Source organism: Cebidichthys violaceus, unplaced genomic scaffold (genome assembly GCF_023349555.1).
Source record: "Cebidichthys violaceus isolate CVI_PGR_0920_01 unplaced genomic scaffold, fCebVio1.0.p SCAF_31, whole genome shotgun sequence".
In the NCBI taxonomy this organism is placed as follows: Eukaryota; Metazoa; Chordata; class Actinopteri; order Perciformes; family Stichaeidae; genus Cebidichthys; species Cebidichthys violaceus.
In genome coordinates this window covers 1471264-1483465 of record NW_027176495.1, presented here as the reverse complement: position 1 = coordinate 1483465, position 12202 = coordinate 1471264, and the positions used below count along the sequence as shown (strand labels likewise).

The following is a 12202-nucleotide window of genomic DNA, read 5'->3' as shown; positions in this document are numbered from 1 at the left end:
GTGGATTTCTTACGCGGGCAATAATTAACGGAGAGGTCATTTGACCCGGCATGTGTCTTGTGTGTGTTTGCTTGTATCTTCCCCCTTGACCTCTGAGCTATTCTGCAACTTTGAAGCACCGACTCCTGCTCACACGAGGCGGCCGACTTAAACCTCATGGTCTGAACTCACAGACTTCTGCTGGATGCGCAACAGCACACGCTTGGTGCAGCGGTCCACACTGGCCGCCCACTTCCTGTCCGCCTCGCGGTCCTCCTCCAATAGACAACGGCGCTCAGCGCGGCTGAGGGTAACCGGGCGGACCAGCTGGGCCCAGTTGAGGTGACCGTACAGGCTCCGCTCTACCACATAGGTGATGTTCAGCTCACTGACTGCCGTTCGACCTCGCAGCCTGCGAGAGGGGAACACCCAGCCCCCGCCCCCACTTCCAAAACCTTTTGATTTGGCTACATCACAGCGGGCGGGGGAGGACGGGGTGACAGACAGAGGGGAGATGGGGGTCTTGGAGTTGCGCGAGCGTTGGTACAGTAGGTGTTTGGTGGAGTAAGCGTAGTTGGGATCAGGTTTCCGGTGCGTCCAGCTGCCATGGTGCCGATTGGCAGGTTGGGGCTTGGGGCTGCCCTGTGGACCGTCATCCAGGGAGATCAGGAGGCGGGACTGGGCATGGGGTTTGGGACGGGGTTTAGTGAGGCCATAGTAGGCGTAGAGAGCCTCGTTGTTACTTACCCCATGGGAGATGGAGCTCAGGGCCTTCCGCATCTCGCCGTCGGTCGTGGAGCGCGACAGCTTTCCTTCGTCGTCCAATCCACAGCCATCCAGCTCTGAGAAGGAAGAGCCACTACCTCCCACGACAGAATTGGAGCCTCCCAGGCCCCCAGAGCTAACTGGGGTTCTCTTGGGGGGGCGGATGAGGCCGTGGGTACTGGAAGACTTATTGAAGGTTTTGACCAGCTTGTGTCCGGACCAGGTGTCCAGGCTGCTGGAGGACGGGGAGTTGGTCAGACTGTCTGTGTCTCCATCCAGAGAGAGTTGATCCTGGGTGAGGGAGGGCAGGGAGATCTCCTGGGGCAAAGGGGGCCTCTTCAGGACCCCTGTATACAGAGCTGTGTTGTCCTCACAGGTGGGAGGTGCCCCCAGATTCAAAAAATCTAGACAAGAAGACAGAAAGCCCAGATGTTGGTTACTCAAGAGGATTTGGACATCCGATTCTGAGTAGTACCATGACCCATCTGTGGTTTTCCAAACCACAGCTAGCCAGTAACAATTTCAAAACACATTCTGAAAGGCTGACTATTAGGCAAAACCCATGACAGACGAAAATGTAATACTTTGGCAGACAAAATAATCATTAATTTCCAAAACCCTTATAGTTGTAAACACACATTTTACTATAACTGAACTTCATTTCAGTAACAACAAAAAGCTACATTTAGTACAGTTTACACGAGCAATGTGTGCCTCACACAGAGGCCTTAATGTGACCTGGAAAACACAACATGTGAATAAGAATCAGCTGATAAACACACGTTGACAGATTTAAACTATGTTGATAATCAAAAGGAAGCCATTTTCAGACAAAGCCTTACGAACCTTCAGAGCCATGTTTCTTGCCCTCCTCCACCTTGATGAGTTTCTTCCTGACCCGGCGTGTCGAGTTAACCAGCTTGTGAAGCCGTTTGAACTTCACAGAGTCCTCCGATTGCTCATCGTCCGACTGTTCGCGAGACTGGTGGGTGGGAGAGAGAAAGAGAGAGAGAGAGAGAGAGAGAGAGAGAGAGAGAGAGAGAGAGAAAGAGGGAGAGGTGCTATAATAAAAGAAAGGGACATAGAGTGAAGGCAGGAGGGCCTTCTTCAGCGTATCTTCATGCATTTGATATAAAGAGCAGCGAGACAGTAAAACATAAACGTTAAGCAAATATATGTTGAGGCTTTGAAGACGCTGTTATAATGCGAAAGATGGGAGCATTGTTTAGGGTGGAGTCAAAGTTAGTGAGGTGAGACATGGAGGGATGGAGGGATGGAGGCGCACCTCATCATGTGAAGTTCATATCCACAGTAAACACAGAAAACAACGCACTGAAAAAATGAACCAGACGAAATAGAGATTTGAAGGAAAAAAAAATGGTGAACCTGAATGAAATAAAATAAATCAGTTTGACAATAAACGGTTTAATTGGTGTTAGGTTGCCGCTCCACTGACGGCCACTGCATTTAAACTCTCTGCACAGTGTAGCGGAGATGAAGAGAGACTGAATAATGAAGTCATAAACACACACACACACACACACACACACACACACACACACACACACACACACACACACACACACACACACACACACACACACACACACACACACACACACACACACGTTTCCCAAGCTGTACATGTATGCATACGCGTGTGTGTGTGTGTGTAGTCTCACAAAGGCGTGATGCGATGAGGCTGATGAGCCGAGCTTTGGACTAAAGGTTGTCTGGCAGGAACTGTCATCATTAAGCTCAAACAACCTAATTTGTTTCTATTTGCCGCTGGTTTCCACAGCAACACCAGCTCTCTCGTCACACGCCGGCAGCTCCACTCTCGAGGTTGACTGCACGCATGCATGCTTCATACACACAACACTAGACGGAGCGGGCCTGCAGGGCTCAGCTCCCCGTCTTATAGAACGCAGTCTTCTCCTGCAGCTCTGAAGTCGACGAGGAAGAAACCGCCTTTTCGCTGTTTTCTGACCACAGGCCTGGCTCAGAGGCTGCTGACATACAGTAGGAATGAGGTTAGTGTGGCTTGGTCGGAGCTAACGGATCTCACATTGACCACAAATCCTTGACGGCGCCAAACCACCTTAGCAACATCATGATATTTTGATTGCTGCAGGGCAAAGGGAACAACACATTAATCAATGCAAGTCCAGTTCAACCAAACCTGCCTCCACTTCGCCTCTTTTTAAAAGGGTGCGTAATCAACTCTTAGGTTATTTTGTCACATCAGCCAAGCAGACCAGAACTAGGGTACAGACATTTATTTGGCCTCTGACAAAACTGCAGAAAGAAGCTCTGAAGATCCACTGGCTCAGTTCTCCCGAAACCCCCCCCCCCCCCCCCCCTCAACCACACAATTCTGGCTACAGCGGGGACTCCATCAACTTTCCATTCGCTCCGTGCGGTGTGCCAGCGGTGGTAGAAAGACACCAAAAAGGTTGGATGGGTTTCTCTTAATAACTATTACTGAGAAGTGTTGCACATGAGGTCACTTTGTTTGTTATATGTGGGGGTAACTATGTGCAGGACTACTGCCCCAGTAAAGTCACAGTTAACCCACAAGGGTTGTTCTTCACCTGATGTGTGAGACGGAGAACAGGACCAGGAGATAATGATATAGAAGACCTAACCCAGTCCTGAGGAAAACCATCCATGCAAATGACCACATTAGCAGGGGAAACGACACACACACACACACACACACACACACACACACACACAAAGCCAAACATAGGCCATGAATCAAGCAGGGCTGAAAGGCGGCCAACGAAAATAAGGTCAAAGCAACAATTCCCCCCCTCCGCCACAATTTCCATTTCACTTCACAAATTACTTTGAGGATCGTTCCCATAACTTTGGAGCTGCAGTTTAACTTAGAAAACTTACAAACCAACATCCTCATGGTGCAAACCAGAATGTTCCTGTCATCCTGCACCACAAAAACAGAACAGGACAATCACAAAGAGGAACAAGCCAAGTGTCCCATAAAGCTTACCGCCTCGTTAAAAACAGCAATGTACCGCTTTCTGTGTTCGCATGCAGCAGGTTAGCGAGAGCGGGTCCCACAAATCCATGATGCGCCAACCGCATTCTCACGCACCCAAAATAATATCCGTGTGCAGACGCTGGCCGACACAGACGCAGCCTGTTGGTGAATCCGGCTCTGAGGAATGAGGGACTGTCGGGATGTGCCGTGCCGCACAGCGAGCAGAGAGAAAAGGCGTGTTGTGCACGGAGAACAATCCCAGCGTTTGAGCCCCTCTGACCCCGCCTTGGCCCCCACATCGATAATGGCCGGCCCCTGGAATGTGGGCTCTCTCGATCGCCGGAGGAAGACCGGCATCAAAAGGAAAAAAAAGGCACAGAGCAGCCAAAGATTGTACATCGCAAACATGTCAGCTACAAGCATGAGCTGTACATTAGCATGTCTGGATGCTCACACGGACATGCAATGCTATTTCAATTTGGGGATGATCTAATTCCATTCTTTAGGGGGGGAAGAGGGGGCATTGTGTGACACCAATAGAGGTCCCAGCAGAGCAGCAATATTTCCTGAAGTGGCCAATTTTGGAACTCGGGGCAAAAGGGGAACACAGAACTCCCCTTTTTCCGGGGGCCTGGGGGGTAAATGAAAAGTCTTTATGGTCTGTATTTGTCTCTCCCTCGTTTCCTCTCTGCCTCCAGCTCTTGTATTTATTCACAGCCCTCAGAGCCGAGTTGTGTGTTCCTCCAACAATACTCCTTCAGTAAGTCTTCCATCCTCTTCCCCTCCCCATCTGTGAAATCCCCCAATCGATCAATCTTCCCACAGGAAGTGAGCGTCTGGCAGCAGAGAGGTAACGCGAGGGCTGAGAAGACGATGCACAATTCACGTACCTACATCAAACAGCCAGACAGGCCTTGAGCTGAGGTTATGTATGGCGTGATTAACCTATTTTTCATATGGAAGGAAATCATCAATCACCACACAGAAGAAGACATTAATAAGGACCCTCGGCGACGAATCTATTTTGCATGATTCCTTATTTATGGATTTACTGATTCAGTTACAGTAAGTAATAGACGCGTAGATCAGGTTTTATTGAGTTTATGAATGCAAAACCATGAAATTACTGTGGCGGCTATGAATGTGTAGCACATCTCTCTGTGAAGCATATTCATCCATATTAAAAGAAATTGTGATTTTGGGAAAGCTTTATCCAGGATCCATACAGAGATCTGTGTGAAGGCTGTAGGGTCAACCTTCCATTTACCTTAACAGTAAGAACATGAAACATGCATTCAGCTGCATAAAGGGACTGAAATGTAAATGCAAGAGACCGGTTGAAGAAAACATCGGTGCCGTTTAGGAATTAGTCGCACGTTTTAAAATAGCAGGGGAATATTTTCACAGAGTACTTGGAATTTTTGTTTTTGTTTGGATAAACTCATTTCCAGGAAAGAAAAGTGGGTCAGTGTGTGAGAGACTGTGTGACTGCATGCTGTTCCCATATGATGGCATACAGTACAGAGCTAATGAAAAGCCGCCGTGAATCTAAATCAGAGCTCGTCTGTATCTGAAACAGGAAAAACAGACGACGGAGAGAACCGATCGATTTTTAACAGACACTAAAACTGCATCCAACATAAACCCGACTGTCTGAGCTCCAGCTCTCCGCTACGCAAGGAATACTCAAACGTCTGGAGGCGTTCTCTCCACAGATTACAAGAGCTTTACGCCGCTATGGACTCCCCACAATTACACCTGATTGATGGAGACAGACCTGGCCTACATATCAAAAAAAAAAAAGACAATTTCCTCGGCACTACAGCAGCCAATTTTTGACTTGGTTGAGGACATATTTTGAAATTCCCATAACAGGATTAAGACGAATGAAATATGAAAGAGAGAAATCTCAACATATTGCAGATATCTTATTGCAGCCTTAGAAAACCGAGTTAAGCGATGGGCCAGGACTCACACAGGTAACCCCCCCCCCCCCCCCCCCCCCCGCAGTGTTATGACGCACATGACATGGTGGAGGGAATATATGTGCAAAAGGCGGATTCGCAGTCTGGCCAAAAAACATGAAAAGCAGAGAGAGAAGGGGAGATAAAGGGAGATAAAGGGAGAGGACGGCAAGATACAAGTTGAGTAAAGGTGGTTTATGCAATGGCATATATAACTGTCCAGAATTAACAAATATATAAAACGTGTTGAAATACGTCCACAACCTCCTTCTGCTGGAAAGTCAAACTTAAAGGTGAGAGTGTTGAGAGAGGTAGAGGGGGAGGGGTCAGGGTTGGGATGATGGGGTGGGCTGTACTTACGTTGCAGTTTGAGGACTGGTTTAGATTGGATGCAGATCCGTCAGCCCACTCTGCAGTGTCAGCACTGCTGGACTGTCTGCTGCGCTCATACTCCTTCAGCTACGTGGAGAAGAAGAGTTTAGAGAGGCAGAGGAACAGGGCGGGGCCATCCACTCTCACCCAGCATGCATCTCTCCACAGGCGCAACAATCGATGGGTGTCAGTCGATTGCGTTCACGGTGCATGTGTGCAGACAGACGATACGTGGTAAATAGACGGTGCGTACTAGAAGCTGAGTTCGGTGATGGTTGTGCAAACAATCGCTGAACTAAAAGCCTGTTATGTTTTATGAAAAGCATTAATCTATTCTAAAATGTCTTCAGTGTGATATGATCTTTTTTTTGTGTATACTGAACACACTAAATAAAGACATTGAAGCACAACAAGAAGTTGAATCAACTATCCACAAAAGGCTGATCACTGATTGGTTTAACGGAGTGTCAATCACTAGAGCGGGAAGCCGGGATCAAAAGAAAATCAAAGTTCTGAGAAAAAAAAAACGGTAAGAAGATAATTAACAAGCTGCTTTGTGGAGAGTAATCCTGTACTCCAATGCTGCCGGACAGACATGCTACCCATGAGCAAGGCATTGCAGAAGGGGATTGACAGGAGGGGAGGTAAAGAAGGAAGAAGGTACATGAAAAGAACAATAATCACAAATTGATTGAAAAAGAAATGTAAGGAAATTTAAAAAGGAAAGCCAAGTTATTATTATCCACCATATCCACCTAGAGAAAAAAACCACCAACGCACCAGAGCACCCCCACCAACAGATGGAGCTGTTGAGTTACTGTGACCGTCAACCTCACAATTATGAACTGAACAACACACCCACACACACTCCAAGAGCTCACACCCTAAAGTCCCCAGACTCCTGAACATCTGGATACACCAACGGTCTGGAGTTTGTGTGTGTGTGTGTGTGTGTGTGTGTGTGTGTGTGTGTGTGTGTGTGAAGAGGACAATGCAAGGTTAAAATGTGGGGCCTCGTACGTGTTAGTAAGAGTGAGTCGTTTTAGTAAGCCAGAGCTACGATGGGAACATGGAGCAGAAGGGAGGGGAGGCTGGAATCCGGGGGGAGGTGAGGGGATCGAGGGAGCCTACAAACCACCGCTTCTAAGGGGGGGGGGGGGTAACGTGAGGCAGGAAGTCAGCGGAGCTTCCTACCCGGGCGAGAGCTTCTTCGACGGTGATCATCTTCTCTTTCACCATCATCATGAGTTGGATCCGCTCTTCATCGCTCATGGTGATCTCACTAGCCACATAGCCGATGTCTTCTCCTGAAAGAGGGCAAAGGGGAAAAAACAAAAAGGTCAAATATGGAGTAACGTAAAGTACGTCGAAAATAAAAGTAACGCCACACAAACCTTTGGATGTCTGTCTCATGACCGGTTTGTGCTGAGACTTGCGGAAGTTCTGCCAAAAAGATTTGTTCTTCTTCTTGTTGTCCCATTTAACTAAAAGGAAGACACGTTCAATATTCAGGTTAATCCTAAACATATTAAGACAGCAGAAGACAAACATAGAAATGCAACAACTTACCTCCAGATCCTTCTTCAGAGCTAGATTTGTGCAGGGACAGTCTGTGGGTGAAAGAGTAAAGAATTAAAAACGTATCTTCCGTTTTCTCGTAATCTCAAACCATATGATAAAGTCTCCGGTCTCCGTCCAACCACGGCGCTTCAAAACACTGGAACTGTGTTTTATGAGCGTTTTTGGCAAAGAGGGCTGCAGTTCTGTCTGTTCGCCACTTGGGGTCAGTGGTGGCACTTATGTGACGAGCAAAGCTAGGCTCCTCAGGCTTGAGAGGGAGAAGGTGGAGGAGAGGGTGTAGAAAATAACACCCTTGTTGCAAAAAAAAAACAAGAGGGTCAAGTGAAGACGATGGTACTACGAAGTGTTTGAGAAGCAGTACAGAACGAAGGAAGGTCAACAAGAGGAAGAAACAGAATGTGAAAGGGAAGAGGGAACACAGCAATAGAATAAAAAGAGAGGAACAGAATGGGAAAGTGAGAGGGGAGGAGAAACCACAGGGCAGACTCAGCCTGTTTGTATTTCCACTTCCCTCCACAGGAGAGACAGTCACAAGGAAGACAGACAGCATAAGAGAAGGAGAGATGGAAAATAACAGAGTATAAAAAAAAAAAAAGTCAAGATATGTCCATAAACCTTTCTAAATGACCACTACTAACGGGGAGAAAATAACTAAGCCCCTTGTGACACATGAACTGCACTCATCAAAAAGTCATGTATGAGCAGCCTCACCCAATGTTCTAGCAGTTTCAGCGGCGTGTGAGGCTGTGCCCGGCTCTCCCTTGTTCTTGAGGAGCCGGGAAAACCACATCAATGGCAATCTATTTCTATATACTTTCTATATAAAAAAATATATATAAGTGTGTAGTAGAGGGGGGGGGGGGGGGGGGTGAGCTTCAGCGGTTCATGCTCTAAGTAGCAGCTGAAAACTTCACAGAAGAATAGACTTCGTTTTCAGAGTGAGCCAAGTTTGCAAGGAGGGAGCGAAGCTTCAGGGCGGATCGTGTCTGAGAATAACGCCCTACAGGTGTGTGTGTGTGTGTGTGTGTGTGTGTGTGTGTGTGTGTGTGTGTGTGAGAGAGAGAGAGATAGTGACTGCCAGTGGCAGCACACTGTAAGCTTTTCCGTTCTTTCAATTAAAAGGGATTAAATCAAAGGGGGGGAAAGGACAGATAAGAACGACACATTTGTCCAGTTGAGACCCTCAGAGACCTGTTCAGTAAGTCTCTCTACTGAAGGCATAGCTGTCTCACTCTCTCACTCTCTCACACTATCGCACAGCCACACACACCCTTCATGATTGGAGCCCAGTGCACACAGCTGCTGAGCCGTGCAGAGAGACGGGTGGCTGCCAGTGAAGCGATGTGAAAGTGTGTGACAGGATCACAACAAGATGAACAGGTCACTTCCCTCTCTAGTGGCTGCTTGTTTGTTTGTGCGCGTGTGTGTGTGTGTGTGTGTGTGTGTGTGTGTGTGTGTGTGTGTGTGTGTGTGTGTGTGTGTGTGTGTGTGTGTGTGTGTGTGTGTGTGCATATGTGTTCATATGTTTGTTCAGACATGGCAGCCCCTCTCTTGGTGCAATGGGAAATCTTCACGTGGCTTAAAGCCCGGCTGCTATGGCAACATAATGAGATGCTAATTGAATGGAGGCCTGTACGGTTTGCCCCACTGTTCATCCCCCCTCTCAGATAGGCTAGGGCCAAAGCTAATGCTAATAGAACTCACTCAATAGAGGCTTTTCTGTGGCAGCGATGCACCCCCCCCCCCCCCTTCCTCCACGGTCTATAAATTAACCTCCTGTGCAGCGCTCACATGCACGCACATACACACATCCAGGAGCCTGAATGTCTTTGAAAGAGGGTGTCAGTCCAGGCATTGTGTGGCTGAGCAACTTAATTGGTTTAACTTTAAATCTTTTTTTTATTTCAATTCCTTTCTTTGCATCGAGCAGGGGACCTTTAGCTGCTCTCTTATCGCATTAGCATAAGAAGCCAACTTTCTATTTTCTGCATAATGTTCAGTACAGTATCTAAACGTTGGCTGCATGTAGGAAAGGTGAAAGTTCGTTTCCGTGATACCTCTCGTAATGAAAAGCTTCTGCCGTTGGGGCCATGAGTGAATGGCAGGTTTGGTCAGTGAACACTGATGCGTCTGACCGCATTGACCCCGTGGAAGCGATCCCGTGAGCGCTGTCTATACAGCACGAGACTCCGCTTCTGTGTGTTACTGCTGTAGATGAGTTAAAAACATACAAGGAGTAGAAGCTGCATGAGCATAAAAGACACTACATCAACATCAGGAAGAAAAAGAAAGGATGAGTAAGTGATGGTGCGTAGGGAGCCATCATATGATGCAGGATGAATCACAGGTTTAGCATCCTGTGTGACAGAGCTGCTGCACAGGAAAGTTGATTAACCAGCACAAAGCCAGGGTTGGACACACAGCTGTGTGAACTCGGCGTAAATCACAGCATTGCACACATGTATGTGTGTGTGTATGGTGACTACAGGGCTGGCCACCTGGAGCAGGATGACCTCCGGTGTTCTGGTAGAGACAAAGAACGGCGACGGTGGCGGGGGTCCGCAGGAAGAGCGGAGGCGTGAACTCTTCGGGAGGTTATGGAGAGGGCAGAGGTCAAATGGAAGGGGAAACACAGAACATTATATGGAAGGGAAATAGAGAAATGATACCGATAAACGTTTTTGTGCTCGTGCATTTATTTCCCCGCCTTCTGCGCTTCACTCTTGGAGGCAAATGGCAGTTCCATGAGGGCTGCAGCACTCAGCCACAAGTGGGAAATGCGCCGACAAGGTACTTTAGCGTTCCAACATGGTACCGTATGCTCTAAACGGAGTCTTCACATGGCACAGCTTACATTTCCATCTGATTATTAGTTGCATAAGCCGGGCTTTCAGTAGCCTGTTAGAGCCAATAATCAACATGCGTCCGTGCACATGCACGCTTTCATCAAGCTCCAATTACCGCTGCCGTTAACGTCTCCGATAAGCTCGCTGACCCCCTCTCTGCAACAATACCCTCTAATCAATCACCTCTCAAAACAGGAAGTTCCCAGCTTGAACCCTTCAGCCTCCTGAGAGAGCGCTCTGTCATCGCCACTTCCATAACCAGGCATTATGGGAGCGGTAGCCACCTCCTGCACAACAAAAGTGACAAGGAGACACACAGACAGAGGGGTGGCACAGCCCAAGATGAAGTCTGGGTAATCTCTAGGTGCCATTGTCGTGCCGCGAGGCGATGATGGGGGCATCCGTGTCTGTGCGTGTGAGGCTGTGAGGAATGGAGGGGGCTCGTCTGTCGCTCTGCCTCCACATGATAAATCACTCCACCTGAAACCTGCTCACCACGGTGGAAAGTGGACAATAGGCGACGCGAGAGAGAACAGAGCTGGCAGAGAGGGACAGATTATTATTGAAGACTCGAGTTGAGACCAGGTCTGAATCTTTATGAGAAAGGGGACGTGAGGCACAGAGAGGACAGAGAGAAACCAGACCAACAGGAAGAAGTCAGGGGCTCTTTCTGGGACTCTCTCGAACAGCAAAGCGACGTCATTCGAAAATTTGGCATCTGGTTCCCATCATCCTCGGCGTTTGTCTGTTCAACATATACAGCCATGGGAGAAGAGATCATGTCTGTGGTATGCGCTTCCTCTGCCGCACGTGCTCGTCACGTGAACGGGACAATTCCACCGGGGGTCACACGGAGGTGACGGTCACGAACAAAGACCGAGAAATAAAGAGATGAAAGAAATCATTTCAGAGTCGCACTAAGATACGTTTAACCTTCGGCCCTGGTAAACATGACTCGTCTCCCCTTGGAGATGTTTCTGGTCACCACCAATGGGCAATCTATTCTGTATTGAAATCCCCATTAGTCATCTTGTTGTGAAAAACATTTAAATACATTCTCAACCTCAGCTCTGGTTTAACAGAGATCAAACAAACCCAGTGCCTTCAGATGTGTGTGTGTGTGTGTGTGTGTGTGTGTGTGACTGCAGGGAATTCAATCCCATTTGACAGCGGAGCATTTAGAGAGAGCTATTTCGTGGAGCAACTTGGAGGAACCAGTGAAAAGGAACCCCACCCATACCCAGTTGCATCCTGCTCTTTCGTTCACGCTCCTTTTGCTGTAATCATTTGGCCATCGCCCTCTCGGTCCAACCCCTCCCCTTCCCCCCGCTGGACACAAAGGCAGGAAGGAAGCATGGACGGCCAGAGAACGGAGAACGGCTGCTAGACTGAGCAGGTCAGCCGGAGCGAGCAGTCAGTGGTTTTCCTTCAACCGTAGCAGGGAAGGAGCAGGGAGGGGGGGGACATGTGATGTCTGGGGTTGATTTCCTTTATACTCACCTAAAATCTGTCATCGTCATATTAATTAGGTTGTGTTTTATCTAATAGGGAATTATTCAAGCATTGTATTTAAACATTTGGGAAGACACAACCCAGGTTAGCCAAGCGCTCGCTAACACACCACCACACTCCGCTTAAGTTTTTAGACCTGAGGCGCTGTGCTGTACCCCCCCCCCCCCCCCCCCCCCCGT

The 12202-nt window shown here is 48.2% G+C and overlaps 1 protein-coding gene across 7 annotated transcripts in view; it reads right to left on the bottom strand.

Moving 5' to 3' along the window:
* sash1a (SAM and SH3 domain containing 1a) overlaps nucleotides 1-12202 on the bottom strand; it is a 145452-nt gene that overhangs the window by 15129 nt on the left and 118121 nt on the right. For 3 of the 7 annotated variants that reach the window (XM_068724613.1, XM_068724618.1, XM_068724616.1), the window contains exons 5-10: nucleotides 7654-7694; nucleotides 7479-7568; nucleotides 7279-7391; nucleotides 6073-6171; nucleotides 1591-1726; nucleotides 172-1148 (exon numbers count right to left, since the gene is read on the bottom strand). In XM_068724613.1, the coding sequence (XP_068580714.1) occupies nucleotides 172-1148; nucleotides 1591-1726; nucleotides 6073-6171; nucleotides 7279-7391; nucleotides 7479-7568; nucleotides 7654-7694 (1456 nt within the window). Of the gene's footprint in view, nucleotides 1-171; nucleotides 1149-1590; nucleotides 1727-3862; nucleotides 5711-6072; nucleotides 6172-7278; nucleotides 7392-7478; nucleotides 7569-7653; nucleotides 7695-12202 lie in introns of those variants that run through there. The other 4 variants (XM_068724617.1, XM_068724620.1, XM_068724614.1 and 1 more) reach the window with 3 other exon arrangements.